Consider the following 20,019-nt stretch of genomic DNA (forward strand, 5'->3'; position numbering starts at 1 on the left):
CATTACCGCTTGTCCGATTGTCCGGGACAAGTGGACACAGACGTCGGGCAAGTAGATTCACTATACTACTTGTCCGATGGGACAAGTGAAAAATCAATGTCAGATATAAAATATATCAAATTCAAGACTTTTAAATTCCCAAAATATTGAAAGATTCTTTTAATGATGATGCGAAATGAAATATAGTCATTGATTGAACATGCTTGCAGCGGCTGACCAGGGGAATATAAGTAAGGGGGAAGGAAACCAATATTAATATGCTGGGAAGATTTCATTCGAACCTCTCAGGGAGAAGCTTTTATATCAAAAGGATAAATCCCGAGAGATCCTGATCACTGGAATCGCGATCTCTAACATGTTTTAATCAGTTGAAATTCACAAGGTGGCCAGGTGTTTGAATGGGACAAATAATAAAGCTATGAATTTCACTAATACATTGATGATAGGAAACATATCTTGTATATAAACCTTTTAAAATTATTGATGGTGGCAAAACAAGCTTTTATAATTTTAGCTTGATTTTTAAGTACATTGATACAAAAATATTGTTTATGAAGTACATAAAACATTCTACTGAGAAAATGTGCCTTTTTAGATTTTATTATAAAGCAAAATCAAATGAAACATACTTTAATTATAAATAAAACTGAGGTACTTATATTAGTGAATTTGTATTAAAAAGTTCCTGTAAATATGCCATGCATGTCACTTTTATTGTTTATTTATATGATCTATACATATGTTGGAAAAAACGTTTTTATTCTTTAAAATTTTAAAGTTAAGGTAAAACTCCATATGGAGGTGGTCCTACATTTGTAATTTATTAAAGTGATGATGATTTAATGATCGACACATGACAGTGACATTGAGTCAGATAACTCAGTCTGAAATAATAAAATGAATTTTGATGTGGTATTCTTTATTTAGTTACAAACAAATTCATATAGCATAGCTATTAGCAAATTGCTCCCTGGCTTCATTAGGTACGATCAAAGCTAAAGTGTTATTGGTGCATACCTTCAATATGTAAGATTTTCAATTTTGAATTCGGACAAGTGAGTTAAGAGTTCGGACAAGTTAATTTTCTTACAACTTGTCCGAAGGGACAAGTTAGAAAATATGATAATGTAGAGGCCTGATTTTGGGTACAGTTGTGCAGCTGGGATTTACAAAACACCCCCCATTCATATATTGAATAATTGTGAAATCCCTACCTATACATATATTTCACAGCGAAATCATAACCCATTCATATATTTATCAGCTCGAAACTTGTGTCAATAAGTTTCAGCAGATGTGGAAATTTTAATGACAAAGAGTTTGGGAAATTCAGTGAAGATCGTTGCACAACAAACTGAAAAATTATGGCCCATTGATATATCACAATTGGTCAATTACTACCTATTGATATATTTCCTCTCTAATTTTGCACCCCATTGATATATTTGACGTATCAAAAAAGGGACCCATTCCAGCAGCACATATGTATATACCTTCATATAGGAAGAGACCCCCCATGTTCCTGGTTAAGTCATTTAAATATCATTGTCCCGTCAATGTAAAAATAGTGTAAATTGACCCTGATTGTCGAAGTTTGAAAGTAAGAAATATAGAAAAATTCAGACTTAAAGATAAAAACTCAAATCAGATGTTTTTTTATGTAATCTAATCATTTTCATAAGTTATTAGAGTTGTGTAAATATACTTGTTTGTATAACAGTTAAAATAACATGTTTATGGTGACCAGTAATTAACACCTTTGTTGATCATTTAAATGGAACTTTAGTGTGCTGAACATATTTCACATGATATAAAAACAAAACGAATTTAAATGACCCAAGCCGAGATTAAATGAATTGTTAGAACTAAAATTGAAATTCCTTACTTACAATATTTGAAAGGACTAAGATAATTATGACAATTTTACAGTGATTGAATTCAAAACAGACGACCCTCATCAGTGATCTTTCAGGACTTTTGCAGTTTCTTTCGGTGATTGATTTCATAATTTATAATGATATAAAAGTTTGTGTTTTGGCCTATTGATTTTATTTGTGAATGTTTTATATCTAAAAATGCTTGATTAATCATAATGATGGACCAAAAAAATATGGAGCTTGAATACACAATCGTAAAATTGTCATATCGGAAAAAAGGCCTTCTGCTCAAAATATCTAGTTTACACAAATCTCAAACAGTATTTCATGCATTTCACATTTATGACGGTATACTCAATGTCAGATGAGTCGGACTTCAGATAAATCAAATACTTTCGTCTGGTCCCTTTGACTTCGAATGTATATGCCTCATTAGGGTTTTGACCAAAGATTTTGCATTTATCTGAACATGGAAATGTGATGAGGCGAGCAGGGCAATGTATCCTATGGACACATATTCTTGTTTTAGAAGAAATCTTAAGATAATAATGAGCTTAAGTGCTAATACCTTTAAAAGATACAAATTTGAATGCCAAATGTTTTTCTCATTACAGTTTGACAACATATTAATGGAGGAAGCTGCTCAAATTTTAGAGATAGAAACTTTTATTCCACTTTTATTACAGGTAAGTGTAGAAACTCATATTCCTGGGGTAAAATTAGTAATTTTTCTTCCACTTTTATGACAAGTACATCTACAGAAGATAATAGTAAGGCATACCTGTTAACTTCTGAAAATGAAAATGCAGTTTCCTACAAATATTTACAATTGTAAAGTATTTGCTGAAAATTATTTGAAATCTTAATTAATTTTTTTACATTAACTACATAGTATCTCAATGGAAAATAAACCACTTTACTAAAACTGCTAAAGACTTAACCTTTATTGAAATTATATAAAGCTTTATCAATTAATAAGATTATATATTTTCAAGAAAAGATGAAATTCTTAATAACATTTCAGTGATAATTATATTTCAAATTACATATCTTTTAGAATCCTGAAGACAACATCAATAGATTAAAGAGATGGATTATGATTGGAGATCACCACCAGTTGCCTCCTGTGATCAAAAACATGGCATTCCAAAAGTTTTCTAATATGGAACAGTCACTGTTTACAAGACTGGTCAGACTGGGTGTACCTACAGTAGAACTGGATGCTCAGGGCAGAGCTAGGGGAAGGTAATTGACAAAAAGGAGCAGATCTTTTTTTAATATTGCATATGTTTATAATTCATAAGGAAAAAATAAATCAAAGTATGAGTTAATAGTATTAATTTTGTCAAGTGCAATATTCCTAATGTGGAAAATCTAATAAAAAAACCTGTTTAGATGCTATTTAAAAATTTACAAGATAAAAAGTGTTTGTGAGGTTTTATGATGTATGTTGTAGTCTATGCTTTGAATAGAATATACAGGTCTTTAATGGTCAGTTATAGTCCAGATACCTTAAGATAAGTCCTAATGTCTGTCATAGATATAGATATATAAGAGTAAGAAGGTGTGGTATGATTGCCAATGAGACAACTATACACAAGAGAACAAATGACATAGATGTAAGCAACTATAGGCCACAGTTAGGCCTTCAACTCTGAGCCACACCATAAAGTAAGCTTTTAAAGGCCCTGACATGCCGCATGTACATACATATGCATAATTTAGTTAAGATAAACTGTGTTAAATTGACTAATAGCATGGACAGATTATAGCTACAGTCATAAAAGATCTTCTTCACAAATATTATTAATAGAAACTGTAGGATGATTCTTTATGATATTGTAGCATTGCAAACCTGTATAACTGGAGATATAAGAAGTTAGGAAATCTACCCCATGTTCTGGTGAATCAGGAATACAGATTAACTAATCCAGGATTTGTACATGACTTCCAGTTGATTGATGTACAGAATTTCAATGGAGTTGGAGAATCAGAACCAAATCCTTACTTTTATCAGGTATGCATTGACTACATTATTTAAAGTTTGTATTCTTTATAACACTAAACTTGTTCACCTTAAAAGATATTCAGTGTTTGTATAATTTTCAATGTTGGTATTTGTTCTGAAATTAAGTTGATTTGTTCAGTTGAAAATAACGTTAATTAGACCAATGATAGGTTAAACATCTAATGCAGGTTTTTACTGCTACGCTTAAAACTTCATTCACAGACAAGAGACTTCTTTGGTCACAGTTTATGGAAGATGAGTTTGTTGACACATCCTTCCCATTGAAATATTCTAGTTCTAGTTAGTGAACATTAAGGTTAGTTATGACATTATTCATAAAGGATTTTACCATTATATTTCAGAACTTGGCAGAAGCTGAGTATGTCGTAGCAACTTTTATGTACATGAGGATGCTGGGGTACCCTGCAGAGAAAATCTCCATTTTAACCACGTATAATGGACAGAAACATCTGATCCGTGATGTGTGTAAACAGAGATGTGGAACTAATCCATTTATTGGTTTTCCCCATAAGGTAACTGGTTAATAGCAGTAAAATGCATTTGAGAAAGGAGCTCGAGATTGTTGCTAAACATTAGACACATGACAATTTCCTGTACCTGAAAGTAAAAGAAAAAAAACTTGCCAGTACTTTCACTAACTGATTCCAAAGAAACCTTTTGAAATTTAATATTTTTGTCTTACATGTAAAGAATTTTGTAGAAGTTGATACATTTGTACTCTAATCCAGTGGCAACTACTTCAGCATAAACTATGAAAAAGTAAACCCATTCTAACAGCACATTTATATATTTCTTCACATAGGAAGTAACCTCTATGGGTCTTAACCACTCAAACATTCTTGCAACTTTACAGATAAGTCAGATTTCAGGACAAACTGTATTTTGAGATTACATGTTTTTAAATCATGGCCAATCTATTCATAAGAAATAGTATTATTGGACAGTAATAAAAATTGACTTGTAGATAAAATCAATAAGATATTGAGCTACTTACAAATGAAATCTCAATCACATTGGTAAATTTTTGTATGTTTTCCAGATAACAACAGTAGACAGATACCAGGGACAACAGAATGATTATATCTTACTGTCCCTAGTCAGGACAAAAACTGTCGGACATTTAAGGTAAATATATTAATGTTTATAGACAGGACAAAAACTGTTGTACATCTGAGAAAATCATAATGTTAAAAAAAATTTTTAATTAATGCCTTCCTCCGTGGATCAAAGTAGTTTCAGCAGCTATTTATTTCAATATTGGTCTTCCCAAATGAAAATCTTAATTATTATTTCAGTGACCTCATTTTCATATCAATGTGGATATTTAGGGGGCATTTAAGGCGAAGTATAGGTATTTGCACGCCTCTAGCGGAATTTGGGATAAAAAACGTGCGTCGTTAGTTATGTGAGTTATCTCCCATACTCCAAGAAAGGAAAAATGGGCACATGAAAGAGAAATGACTTTGTGCGGTCTATCACGTATTCCAGTGCTATCTCAAAACTTCAAACAGAATGACTCCAATCAGAAATCTGAGTATCCTATTGTGAGTTAGTCTGACTCTATTACCACTGTTTTTGTTTTAGACACACAGGAGCAGGTACACAATACGGCTCATGTTTATTATACCCCACGCAACGAGTTGCAGAGGGTATAATGTTTTTGACCCGTCCGTCCGTCTGTCTGTCCGTCTGTCCGTCCGTCAGTCCGTCAGTCCTGTTTCTTGTCATCGCAACTCCTCTCAAACCACACAACAGAATTTCACAAACCTTTTTAGATAATAAGGACATACTATGTAGTTGTGCATATCAACAGGAAATTATGATTCAATTTTTTTTCCAGGAGTTACGCCCCTTTGAACTTATTTGCCCAATATACTACTGCAACCTTTTGTCATCGCAACTCCTCTCAAACCACACAACAGAATTTCACAAACCTTTTTAGATAATAAGGACATACTATGTAGTTGTGCATATCAACAGGAAATTATGATTCAATTTTTTTTCCAGGAGTTACGCCCCTTTGAACTTATTTGCCCAATATACTACTGCAACCTTTTGTCATCGCAACTCCTCTCAAACCACACAACAGAATTTCACGAAACCTTTTTAGATAATAAGGACATACTATGTAGTTGTGCATAACGACAGGAAATTACGATTCAATTTTTTTTCCAGGAGTTACGCCCCTTTGAACTTATTTGCCCAATATACTACTGCAACCTTTTGTCATCGCAACTCCTCTCAAACCACACAACAGAATTTCACAAACCTTTTTAGATAATAAGGACATACTATGTAGTTGTGCATATCAACAGGAAATTATGATTCAATTTTTTTTCCAGGAGTTACGCCCCTTTGAACTTATTTGCCCAATATACTACTGCAACCTTTTGTCATCGCAACTCCTCTCAAACCACACAACAGAATTTCACAAACCTTTTTAGATAATAAGGACATACTATGTAGTTGTGCATATCAACAGGAAATTATGATTCAATTTTTTTTCCAGGAGTTATGCCCCTTTGAACTTATTTGCCCAATATACTACTGCAACCTTTTGTCATCGCAACTCCTCTCAAACCACACAACAGAATTTCACGAAACCTTTTTAGATAATAAGGACATACTATGTAGTTGTGCATATCGAAAGGAAATTATGATTCAATTCTTTTTCTAGGAGTTACGCCTCTTTGAACTTATTTACTTTAATGTACTACTGCAACAGTTTGTCATCGCAACTCCTCTCAAACCGCACAACAGAATTTTATGAAACCTTTTCAGATAATAAGGACAGACTACGTAGATGTGCATATTGAGAGGAAATTATGATTCAATTTTTTTTTTTTATAAACAATTTTTTTTTCTTACACTTATTTTATTTCTCCAATGACATTGTGGGGACGTGGGGTATGTGAGCGCGCTCACTAATGTTCTTTCATTTCAACAGAAAGTAAAAACGCCTATTAACAAAATTATAACCAATTTAACAAATAAACTTTTGACAATTCTGCTTCTTTTCGTATCAAATTCATTAAAATTAACCCAGAATTGACCCCACAATATTTTTTGAAAAACCATAGTTTTGAATGAAATTCCCTGTGTAGTGTAAAATTGTAGGTAACGAATAATTATATTACATGTGACTTTATGTGTTGAACTAGAAAGACGTTATCATGTCCGTTTTTTATGTAAAAAGTATAAAAGATACTAAGGGGTATTCGACCACTAGTGCAACATTTATAAGTCAAAGAACAAAGCCAACAGCAAAAACAAAATACATCAGATTCCGTCCATAAAACATCACACAGAAACTAAGAATTGAGCATAACATTTATCTCAGAATAAGTAAAATTTATGTCATCCAAATCTAGTTTTCAAGGGGCAGAAAATAAACAGGTGTCTTCAATGCCATCCGCAATTTTTGGGGAAAGTAAAATCTAAATTTAGAACCATGGTTGAAAATGAAACTACACAAAGTCATGTATGAAAAAAATGTATGAACATGTTATTTTTTTTTTCTTTATCAAATTCCAATTTCGAATGGATAGAGAAATTTTTTTTTTTTTTTTGTGCTTTTGTGTCATTCAGAAGTAGTGAATACAATTTTGAGGTAAAATATTTCTTCTCAAGTCTCAATTGAAAATTATGATAGAATACAGTATAAGAGTATAAGGTAGGGGGAAGGGGTGAAGAAAATAATGTATACAATGTCGGGGTCTTTTATAGCCGACTATACGGTATGGATTTTTCACATTGTTGAAGGTCATATGGTTGCCTGTAATAATTGCTTACATCCACTTCATTTAAGGTAGTTGGGGTGTCTAAATGTTCGACGATAGATTTTTCTTAAACTTCTGTAAAAGACTTCTTCTGAGTCAATGTAATTTCAAATTTCAATATAAAAACTTGGGATGACGGAGATTGTTTTTTCGTAATAATACATTGAAATTAACGAAATTTGGGTTATTTTATATTGTTTATAGGGGAAACTTAATTTTTCTTATCGAGGAAACATTAAACGATAGAATTGGCTAAAATTCGGCGAGAGAATTGCTTTTCATTAATACTTCTGAAATATCAAATAAAAATAGGGGGTCACTGGCCTTATTTTCTTGAAAAAAAATCCCTAAAATATTTAAATTTACTTTACGACACTTAATTTTTTGATAGTTCAATCTTTGAATTTCAAGTTGTATACTGAATGATACTTGGTAAAATATTTTTAAAACTAAAAAGTATTTTTGCAACATGACCAGAACGGACGCTCAGAAAAAGACATCTGATCTACCTTAAACTGTTGTAGATAGTTGTCTCATTTGCAATCATACCACATCTCCTTATTATACGGCCGCAAAAAAATTTTGTGGTCTTATATTGGTATGACGTTGGCGTCGTCGTCGTCCGAAGACACATTTATTTTCGCACCCTAACTTTAGTTTAAGTGAATGGATCTCTATGAAATTTTACCATAAGGTTCAATACCACAAAAAGGAAGGTGGGGATTGATTTTGGGGGTTATGGTACCAACAGTTAAGGAATTAGGGGCCAAAAAGGGGCCAAAAATAAGCATTTTTATACAACCGCAAACAAATTTTTGTGGTCGTATATTGGTATGACGTTGGCGTCGTCGTCGTCGTCCGAAGACACATTAGTTTTCACATTCTAACTTTAGTTTAAGTGAACGGATCTCAATGAAATTTTACCATAAGGTTCAATACCACAAAAGGAAGGTGGGGATTGATTTTGGGGGTTATGGTACCAACAGTTAAGGAACTAGGGGCCAAAAAGGGGCCAAAAATAAGCATTTTTGTAACTTCCAGACATAACTTGTGTGTAAGTGTATGGATCTCTCTGACATTGTACCACAAGGTTCCATATCACAAAGGGAATGCTGGGATTGATTTTGAGGGTAATTGCCTACAAATTTTAGGAATTAGGGGCCAAAAAGGGGCAAAAAACAAGCATTTTTCTAGTTTCATGACAATAACTTGTGTGTAAGTGTATGGATCATTATGAAATTGTACTACAAGGTTCCATATCACAAAGGGAAAGCTGGAATTGAGTTTGGAGGTAATTGCTCAAAACGTTTAGGAATAAGGGGCCAAAAAGGGGCCAAAAATAAGCATTTTTCTAGTTTCAGGACAATAACTTGTGTTCAAGTGTATGGATCTCTCTGAAGTTGTACTGCAAGGTACCACACCACAAAGGGAAGGCTGGGATTGATTTAGGGGGTAATTGCCTCAAAATTTTAGGAATTAGGGGCCATAAAGGGGCAAAAAAACAAGCATTTTTCTAGTTTCAGGACAATAACTTGTGTGTAAGTGTATGGATCTTTATGAAATTGTACTGCAAGGTTCCATATCACAAAGGGAAAGCTGGGTTTGAGTTTGGGGGTAATTGCCCTAAACGTTTAGGAATTCAGGGCCAAAAAGGGGCAAAAAAAAAAAGCATTTTTCTAGTTTCCAGACAATAACTTGTGTTCAAGTGTATGGATCTCTCTGAAATTGTACTGCAAGGTACCATACCACAAAGGGAAGGCTGGGATTGAGTTTGGGGGTGATGAATCATAAGGGGATTCAAAAAATTGGGGGGGGGGGGATTTATTTTTCGTTTTTTTTCTTTAAAATTTTCCATTTTAAATTGGTTATTTCTGATTTATATATAAAAGCAAATAATAATGATATGGTTTGAATAGGTAAATTAAAAAAATTTAAGTTCTTAGACCACATTCATTCTGTGTCAGAAACCTATGCTGTGTCAAATATTTAATTACAATCCAAATTCAGTGCTGTATCATGCTTGAATGTTGTGTCCATACTTGCCCCAACTGTTCAGGGTTCAACCTCTGCGGTTGTATCAAGCTGCGCCCCAGCGGAGCATTTTATTTTTATATTATATTAACAAAAAAGCAATTCATTTGTATTATATACAGGCACAATTCGTATGACACTACGCTAGGTAAACTCGTATAGCATTACATTATGATCAGTCTCCTTGCATTACACTAGGTACGTTCTAATAAAATTACACTAAGTACATTTTATTAAGCATCATACTGGATGGATACATTCTCATAACATCACCCTTGGTACATTCTTATAGCATTACATCAGTACATTTATAGCATTACACCAGTACATTTATAGCATATCACTTTATACAAAGTTTAGCATTTCACTATATACAATGCTATAGCATTACGATATACACAATGCGAAGGCATAACACTGGGAATTATCTGTGCTACGGGAAGTTATATCAAAAACTCCGATCTGTTTTATTTTGCTGAAATTCATATGCGGGTTCTTCTTTTGACCTTATTTCAGCCATAAAAATTCTCAAGAAAGTATGCAGATGCAGTTTCCTTATTTTTTGGATGTGGATATTTAACAAATAATGGTACAAGAAATTATTTCCTTTGTTACTGAAACTCCAGCAAACATTATATCATGCTTTGTCGTATAGTTAAAGAAAATTAAAGGGAAAGCGATCGAGACAGGAAATTTTTAAAATAAAATTGCAGAGTTGTGTCACTTGTACGTTTGTGAACCTGACAAATAGAATGGGTTTTGTGCGCAACACCTCGAATAGCACCGGAAATGGTGAGGATGAAAAGATGCAGAAAATTATATTTCAGACATGCAGAAATAAGATTAAGAAAAGACGTTTATACGCGATCTCAATATTAAAACCGATTATTCAAATATGTATAGAATCATTCTGTCAACACTGTGTTAACCGGGACAATTTCAAACTCGATATTTGATTCATAAAAATTAGAACAATACAAGCATTTCAAATGAGATGTGAAACCCTGTCTAATTTAGAAAAGATGGAGTTAGAGTCTATACAGTAACGTTCTTTCACTTGCAGTATATTTTTTTTTGCCAATTTGCATTTTTTTTTGCAGCAGAAATAGCCTTATAAATTAGTCAGTTTATTTCCTGATCAATTGATTACGCTTGAGCATTTGCCATTATTAGGAAAATGGGTTATACACACTCACGATTTTGTTTTGACACTGTACTGTATAATAGCGTTGTAGAGGAGAAGTTGTGGTGACGTTACAGTAGACATCAATCATGTTGCCGAATATTTTTTATTTTTTCCGCTAAAAATCAAACTTCCACAGGATATAGCTTGAAAACTAGCACGGTTGCTAAGGACTTTCTTTGTATCAATGGAATCGTCGTTCATTTTTGAATGGTATATCGATTTTCAAAAAAACTTTGTGGACCAACGAAATAGAAAATCTTGATAAAGTAAAAATATCTGCCTATTTTTATGATTTTCCCTATATATCCTTTGTATTTTTGGCGTATCATGCTGTTAATTTCAACAGCTTGTATCTAAAAAACGAAAATGGTTACCCCCTTTTTTTATTTTATTTTCTGATATATTTTTACAAGCAGAATCCATATGTAAAATTTTTTAAAAATCTGTGGAGTACTTAATTACGTACACTTCGCCTTAATCCAATATTTCAATGAAAGTTGTCGTTTTCTAATTCAAAATGATCTAACCTTTTCTGGAAATTGTGCCTGCAAACACATAATGAGACTGAATGCAAATCTCCATTTGTTTTCTGTTTTTATGCTCCGGTGTAGGCACTGATGACATTAAGTGTTACCCTTGACCCTCCATCTTTACGTTCATCCCATTTTTGTTTCCGCACTCTAACTAAAGTTTGCCTTCATGTAAATTTTATGAAACTCATTCACGATGCTAAAAACCAAAACCCTTTATGACTTGAAAAATTGCAAATTTTTTCGTTTCCACACACTAACTTTTAAAAGTTTTTCTCATCCAAATTTTATGAAACTCATTCACGATGCTAAAAATCAAAACTCACAGACAGAGTTTGAATTTGGAAGTCACTTACGGTTGTAGAGTTATGCCCCTTTATAACTTGGAAAATTACAAAGCTTGAGCGAGGTACAAGGTTCAATTTGGGTGCCACGATGTTAGTTGAAGATGAAGAACATAAGTGGATAAAAAAAAGTATTCTATTCAACTGTTAAGATAAAGTTAGAAAACCATCATAGTTAAAGCATTTATTTCTTATGTGTAGAGATGTACGACGTCTTATAGTAGCCATGTCCAGAGCCAGACTAGGACTGTATGTCTTTGCTAGAGTCTCATTGTTTAGTAATTGTTTTGAACTGACACCAGCTTTTAATCAAGTAAGTATCTCAAGAAATCTTACATAAAGTATAGATATTTTAAAGTATTTTCTTTTTTTTATTTCAATATCTGTAAAGTTTACTTCATGTATTTTTCATATTGTTTGAAAATTTCTCCATTTTTGTTTATACAAGAAAATATTTTCATAAAAAATAATCATCTAGAATTATCCTTTTTGTTTCAAATTTTTGATAATGTAAAATCGATTGATTCATGACCCAAAATACATATAAAAAACCCAAAAAAACAAAAGACAAAGGAATTGCTTGTATGTTTTTGTAATTCCTTTTTCATTTACTTCATATGCTGTGTACTGTGAAAAGGATATAAATCACCTAATCAATTAAAAACAGTCCTACTAAATGTTCATCCACAGCATTCAAGTTGGTTGTAATAAAGATTACTGCAAATAATGATTTTTTAAATTATCATGGGAAATAGTATGCATTTTATCAGGCGAAATAGTATGCATTAAAATAGTGAAAATATCCATGTGCACAACATACATTGTATCTATTTCTGGTTGATTTTATTATAATTTGTTAAATTTCTTATTGTACTTTCAGTTGATGACCAGACCTTTACAACTACACATAGTACCTACAGAATCTTATCCTTCTTCTAAAAAGGTAATGTCACAGAAAATTTTTCTGATAGTAAGAATTTATTGTTCACAACCTTTTAGTGGTGTACAAAGCATCATATCTACTTGATTCCAGATAAATACATGTAAACGGTTGTTCAAATGCTACTTCTTTAATTTTGCTGAAAATCAAACCTTTTATGGTTAGTAGTATAACAATACAAGAAAACTATTTGTCCCCGCTGCATGACACTTCAGGGATATGGTAATGGGCTCAGTCTGTCTGTTCGAAACACATCAAAACACAAGTACAAGTAAATCAATAATAAAATACCATATCAAAGAACACTTGCTATTGCCCATAGCAAGCTCAAAGTACTTTACCTGCTGATATTAAATCATGCCATCCTACACTCTACTATTAGTGACTGTACTTTGTAGCAAATCATGAACAGTTTAGAAAGACAAGATTTTGTGCAATGTCCCTTGTAAATTGAAATCAACAGTATCATTATCATCTTTATTAATAAGTCTATTAAGCCAATAAAAGATTTATCGAACGAACCAGTTCTTAAACTTATTTGCTATAGAAATATTTTACTTTGAAAAGCTGGGTGTGAAATGACAAAACTAAGTATTTTCCTAAAGTTCCACAATAAATTGCTATACATGATATAAAATTAAGTTAAAAGTTTTGACCAATTTGTAATATCTTTATCCTGTTGTAAAAGATATTTAGAAATGAAAGTATTACTTTCATTGAAATCTAAGACATAACTGCAAACACACATATCAAACCAACTGAGATATGTACTATCCATAAAAAGAGACCAGTGGAGTTTCACTGTGGATGAAATGAAAAGTCATAAAGTTTATACTAAAGTTTTGCTTGAAGATTACAATTAGTAATTTTTATATCAAGATTTATAGGTTTAAAAAGCAAACAAGAATCCCTTGAAAGATGGACTTAGTAGAGAAGGTTAAGATTTCTGTTTGTTTTACTAGGTTGGTAGTGCTGTAAAAGAACCAGTGATGGTCATAGATGACATGGCACAGATGGCACAATTTGTTTATGATTTCTACAATCAGAGAATTAACACCATGATGAAACAGCAGGATTTTACAGTAAGTACACCAGATATATTGCATCTCAATTACTTATAATTGGCAGAAGACATTAAACAAAAAAATCCTACGTTGAAGAAAACTGAATATACTATTAACAAAAAAAACGAAAAAGGATGAAAAGACTTAAACAACAGTCCACACAATACTACATAGAAAAGGTTGTCTTAGGGCTGTTCCATAAAAACATACATGGGACCCAGGGAAGGCACTTCCAAATCTCAACTATGGGTGGGTGTCATCTATGTTTTTGCATAGTGGAAATGTAAATGAAATTTTAATTTGCCTCTATAGGTTGTTACCCCATTTTTAAAGTGCCTTCCCTGGGTACCATGTATGTTTTAATGGAACAGCCCTTAACTCAAACATTAGTGTTTAAAGTTTGGCAGATTGGATTGGCAGTAGTGGTCACACCTGAAGTTGTCAAAGACAATTACAGAATGTTGTAGCTGTTTTATATATAAACTAAAAAGTTTCCCATCAAAGTATGGTGAAGACAATTACAGAATGTTATAGCTGTTTTAGATATAAACTAAAAAGTTTCCCATCAAAGTACGATCATAATGGTGGATACTGTTATATTTTTACAGTAATGGAGTATTTATTTTGAGATAGCTTCTCTATGTGTACTTTATCATTATCTTTCTTTCAGATAGTTTTTATATCGAAATTGTTATATATTACTTGCCTTATGCATGCATTATTTTCTGCAAAGTTATCTAACATTATGTTGATGTGGCCTGAGGTTGTCTAGACGTTTGTATTATTCCTGTATTTTTCACTGACAATGTTGGTTACTTTATGACATTAATTTTTATATTTTATATGGATATGGTGTTCTTGGAAAGCAATGTTATCACACTACAAGATATAATACCCCATATAACATACTCCATATGGAGGTTATCTGTAAGAGAATGGAGAGATAATTATACTTAGTATGAATATTTGTGACAGAATTCCAGAATAATCTACATTTGGGGGAACTTTGCATTAAAAAGTGCATACAAAATGCATTTACAAATAAACATGAAGAATATTTATGCCTGTAAGAGGATTTTTCAAATGTGAGAACAACCTGTACACTTAAAGTATGAGTCACATGTTTTTTTCTGGAAAAATATGCAAATACCTTTCTTGAGTATTAAGAATATATATCATAGTATCAGGAAACAGTGAATGCGACAACAGTAGAGTAGTTTTCAAGTGAGATAAAGCAACATATGAGCTACATATAAGGTTAACTATGTTTTATTTTTGAAAATTGTACATTTGCTTATTACTAGTGAATTTGATTATTCATAATTTTTTTTATTAATGATTATTTTAAAATTGTAACTTGTAATTTTGCAGCCTCAGGAATTAAAAGGTCCACCTAGACAGAGAAAAAAATGAGAGTTTCAATTGGAGAAATAGTGAACTATTTATTGTATCAGTTTCAAACACTGAGGGACACTTGATGTCAAGGAGAAAATAATTGTGTAGGAATCAGTGTTTACTTCACACTGCAGTTCAAGTGATTTAAAAAACAAAATTAGATCAATAACTGTCAAGTCAACACTATTAGTTGATGTTTCATTGTAAATAAAACATAGCCATATCTATAAAGAAACTTTGATTTTTTATCTTAAAGCAATTCTTGCTTTTCTAGTATTAGTATAGTCTACTTTTTAGTCCCCTACCGACGAAGTCGAAGGGGACTTTAGGTTTGCACTCTGTCCGTCTGTCTGTCTGTCCTTCTGTCAGTCCGGCAAATCAGCTTTCCACACTTTTTTTCTTCGTTCTTGAAGATATTGATTTGATATTTGGTATATAGTTTTATCATGACAAGTTATAGATAAAGTTCAAATTTTGATCCGGTCTGATGATTTAATCCAGAGTAATTAACCATAACTCTGGACCATATCTAATGTTAGAGTACTATGTTAAACCATATTTCTGTACAAAGGGAGATAACTCATTTTTTAAAAGACATTCTTTGTTCAATTATTTAAAGAATTTTTTGGCAGGTTTGTTAGTTATTTAGTATAAACTAATTTTCTGAATTATGAAGAGAAATCCTTTAATTAGATAATAATCTATTTTTATTTTGTATATATTTCAATACATTACATTGTGTAGATAAAAGTTGTTGACATTTTATAGATAAGTTACAAATCTATATTAGTTTGTGACAAATGAAAGAAAAAATATTTGGAACTATTAATTATATTTGATTATAGTTTGAAAATAGATATACACTGTATTACATCATATCTTATTTTAGAGAACTATTAATCATATCTAATGTTTTTTTCATCATGCTTATACGATATTGATTGATAGTTGGTATATAGTTTTATCATGACAAGTTACAGATCAAGTTCAAATTTTTGTTTCGGTCTAATAATTTTGTGCAGAGTTATGGTCCTTGGACTTGAAGAATTCACTCATATAATCAGTTTTCCACACTGTTTTTAGTCATGCTTGAAGATATTGACATGATATTTACTTTTTGTTTACACCATGACAAGTTATATAACAAGTAAGCTTTTTGTTCCAGTATAATGAATTTTTACCCGGTAGGGGACTATGTATTGCCATGCAATACTCTCAGAATGCTTGTTGTCTTTTCTGTGTGCCTAAAACAATAGGCTGTATGTCATTTGGACAACTTTCCTTTAGTGTTGCATTCCCCCAAGAAAGAGTCAAAGACTAAGAGCAAATCTTTCAAATTGATATCATTCTGATGTTGAACACTGTGTAAAAAGTGTAAGATATATTGGTGTAATGAAAGATTAATTACAAATAACAGGATACTTCCCTGAAAATAAAGTTGTGTAGGATAAAAATATACATTGTTTGTGTTGGTATGAAAATAAATGTAAGGTTGCTCAGTCCAAATTGGAATAAACATGTGTTCAGGTAGTATTTTAAACTCTTATTTGTTTGACGTGTGTTTTTGTTTCCTTTAGTGGTACGAAACAGATGCAACTGCATTAATTCAATTGATGGATCTAAATTTTTTTTAATAATATACTCTAATTTTAAAATCCTTATTTTTTAATGCCTTTTACTGGTCCCATCCATCAAGAACTTATGATATGATGTATTGTTAACGAGAGTAAAATTAATTTGTAACAAGTACATTTGTATAACAAAGGAAAAGACAATGTTTTATTCAAAATCTACAGAGATTGATACTTCCAAACTTTTGGATCAATATATGATGGTCAATACATCTACAGTCAGAGGTCAAAAGTGTTTCACCACTCTATATCTGATACTCTAAATATATCTACAGTCAGAGGTCAAAAGTGTTTCACCACTCTTATATCTGATACTCAAAATATATCTACAGCCAGAGGTTAAAAGTGTTTCACCACTCTATATCTGATACCCAAAATATATCTACAGTCAGAGGTCAAAAGTGTTTCACCACTCTATATCTGATACTCAAAATATATCTACAGTCAGAGGTTAAAAGTGTTTCACCACTCTATATCTCATACCCGAAATATATCTACTGTGGGAGGTCAAACTTTGTTAACCACTCCATATCTGATACTCAAAATATATCTACAGTCAGAGGTCAAAAGTGTTTCACCACTCTATATCTGATACCCAAAATATATCAACAGTCAGAGGTCAAAAGTTGTTAACCACTCTATATCTGATACTCAAAATATATCTACAGTCAGAGGTCAAAATAGTTTCACCACTCTATATCTGATACCCAAAATATATCTACTGTCAGAGGTCAAACGTTGTTAACCACTCTATATATGATACCCAAAATATATCTACACTCAGAGATCAAAAGTGTTTCACCACTCTTTATCTGATACTCAAAATATATCTACAGTCAGAGGTCAAAAGTGTTTCACCACTCTATATCTGATACTCAAAATATATCTACAGTTAGAGGTCAAACGTGTTTCACCACTCTTACATCTGATACTCAAAATATATATTTACAGTCAGAGGTTAAAAGTGTTTCACCACTCTATGTCTGATACCCAAAATATATCTACAGTCAGCAGATAAAAGTGTATCACCACTCTATATATGATACCCAAAATATATCTACAGTCAGAGGTCAAAAGTTTTTAACCACTCTATATCTGATACCCAAAATATAACTACAGTCAGAGGTCAAATGTTGTTAACTTCTCTATATCTGATACCCAAAATATATCTACAGTCAGAGGTCAAAAGTGTTTCACCACTCTATATCTGATACTCAAAATATATATACAGTCAGAGGTCAAAAGTGTTTCACCACTCTATATCTGATACTCAAAAAATATCTACAGTCAGAGGTCAAAAGTGTTTCACCTCTCTTATATCTGATACTCAAAATATATATTTACAGTCAGAGGTTAAAAGTGTTTCACCACTCTATGTCTGATACCGAAAATATATCTACAGTCAGAAGTTAAAAGTGTTTCACCACTCTATATCTGATACTCAAAATATATCTACAGTCAGAGGTCAAAAGTTTTTAACCACTCTATATCTGATACCCAAAATATATCTACAGTCAGAGGTCAAACATTGTTAACTTCTCTATGTCTGATACCCAAAATATATCTACAGTTAGCAGTTAAAAGTGTTTTACCACTCTATATCTGATACTCAAAATATATATACAGTCAGAGGTCAAAAGTGTTTCACCACTCTTATATCTGATACTCAAAATACATATTTACAGTCAGAGGTTAAAAGTGTTTCACCACTCTATGTCTGATACCCAAAATATATCTACAGGCAGAGGTTAAAAGTTTTTCACCACTCTATGTCTGATACCCAAAATATATCTACAGTCAGAGGTCAAAAGTGTTTCACCACTCTATATCTGATACTCTAAATATATCTACAGTCAGAGGTCAAAAGTGTTTCACAGCTCTATATCTGATACCCAAAATATATCTACAGTCAGAGGTCAAAAGTGTTTCACCACTCTATATCTGATACTCAAAATATATATACAGTCAGAGGTCAAAAGTGTTTCACCACTCTTTATCTGATACCCAAAATATATCTACAGTCAGAGGTCAAAAGTGTTTCACCACTCTATATATGATACTCAAAATATATATTTACAGTCAGAGTTCAAAAGTGGTTCACCACTATTTTTCTGATACTCAAAATATATCTACAGTTAGAGGTCAAAAGTGTTTCACCGCTCTATATCTGATACCCAAAATATATCTACAGTCAGAGGTCAAAAGTGTTTCACCGTTCTATATCTGATACTCAAAATATATCTACTGTCAGAGTTCAAAAGAGTTATTCTTCTCCAAAATTCTGCAATGTATTTCATTTAAAAAACAGTCTTTTAGACATGTCAGCATTTCAAATCATCAAAGCGTTCAAATTAATTTGTAAAAAGTACATTTGTATAACAAAGGAGAAGACAATATTTTATTCAAAATCTACAGAGACTGATACTTCTAAACTTTTGGATCAATATATGATAGTCAATACATCTACAGTCAGAGGTCAAAAGTGTTTTACCACTCTATATCTGATACTCATCATATAAATCTACAGTCAGAGGTCAAAAGTTTTTCACCACTCCATATATGATACTCAAAATATATCTACAGTCAGAGGTCAAAAATGTTTCACCACTCTATATATGATACTCAAAATATATCTACAGTCAGAGGTCAAAAGTGTTTCACCACTCTATATCTGATACTCAAATATATCTACAGTTAGAGGTCAAACGTGTTTCACCACACTTACATCTGATACTCAAAATACATATTTACAGTCAGAGGTTGAAAGTGTTTCACCACTCTATGTCTGATACCCAAAACATATCTACAGTTAGCAGTTAAAAGTGTTTATCCAATCTATATATGATACCAAAAATATATCTACAGTCAGAGGTCAAACGTTGTTAACTTCTCTATATCTGATACCAAAAATATATCTACAGTCAGAGGTCAAAAGTGTTTCACCACTCTATATCTGATACTCAAAATATATATACAGTCAGAGGTCAAAAGTGTTTCACCACTCTATATCTGATACTCAAAAAATATCTACAGTCAGAGGTCAAAAGTGTTTCACCTCTCTTATATCTGATACTCAAAATATATATTTACAGTCAGAGGTTAAAAGTGTTTCACCACTCTATGTCTGATACCAAAAATATATCTACAGTCAGAGGTTAAAAGTGTTTCACCACTCTATATCTGATACTCAAAATATATATACAGTCAGAGGTC

The 20,019-nt window shown here is 32.0% G+C and overlaps 1 protein-coding gene across 1 annotated transcript in view; it reads left to right on the top strand.

Moving 5' to 3' along the window:
* Nucleotides 1–15,410, top strand: part of LOC127710160 (RNA helicase aquarius-like) — a 53,693-nt gene extending 38,283 nt beyond the window's left edge. The window contains exons 31-39 of the mRNA XM_052215894.1: nucleotides 2,492–2,563; nucleotides 2,935–3,122; nucleotides 3,723–3,894; nucleotides 4,248–4,418; nucleotides 4,946–5,031; nucleotides 11,978–12,089; nucleotides 12,657–12,719; nucleotides 13,679–13,798; nucleotides 15,152–15,410. Coding sequence (XP_052071854.1) covers nucleotides 2,492–2,563; nucleotides 2,935–3,122; nucleotides 3,723–3,894; nucleotides 4,248–4,418; nucleotides 4,946–5,031; nucleotides 11,978–12,089; nucleotides 12,657–12,719; nucleotides 13,679–13,798; nucleotides 15,152–15,193 — 1,026 coding nt within the window. The 3' untranslated portion in view covers nucleotides 15,194–15,410. The remainder of the gene's footprint in view (nucleotides 1–2,491; nucleotides 2,564–2,934; nucleotides 3,123–3,722; nucleotides 3,895–4,247; nucleotides 4,419–4,945; nucleotides 5,032–11,977; nucleotides 12,090–12,656; nucleotides 12,720–13,678; nucleotides 13,799–15,151) is intronic.
* Nucleotides 15,411–20,019: the final 4,609 nt, after the last annotated feature.

Source organism: Mytilus californianus, unplaced genomic scaffold (assembly GCF_021869535.1).
Source record: "Mytilus californianus isolate M0D057914Y unplaced genomic scaffold, xbMytCali1.0.p SCAF_7, whole genome shotgun sequence".
Classification (NCBI taxonomy): Eukaryota; Metazoa; Mollusca; class Bivalvia; order Mytilida; family Mytilidae; genus Mytilus; species Mytilus californianus.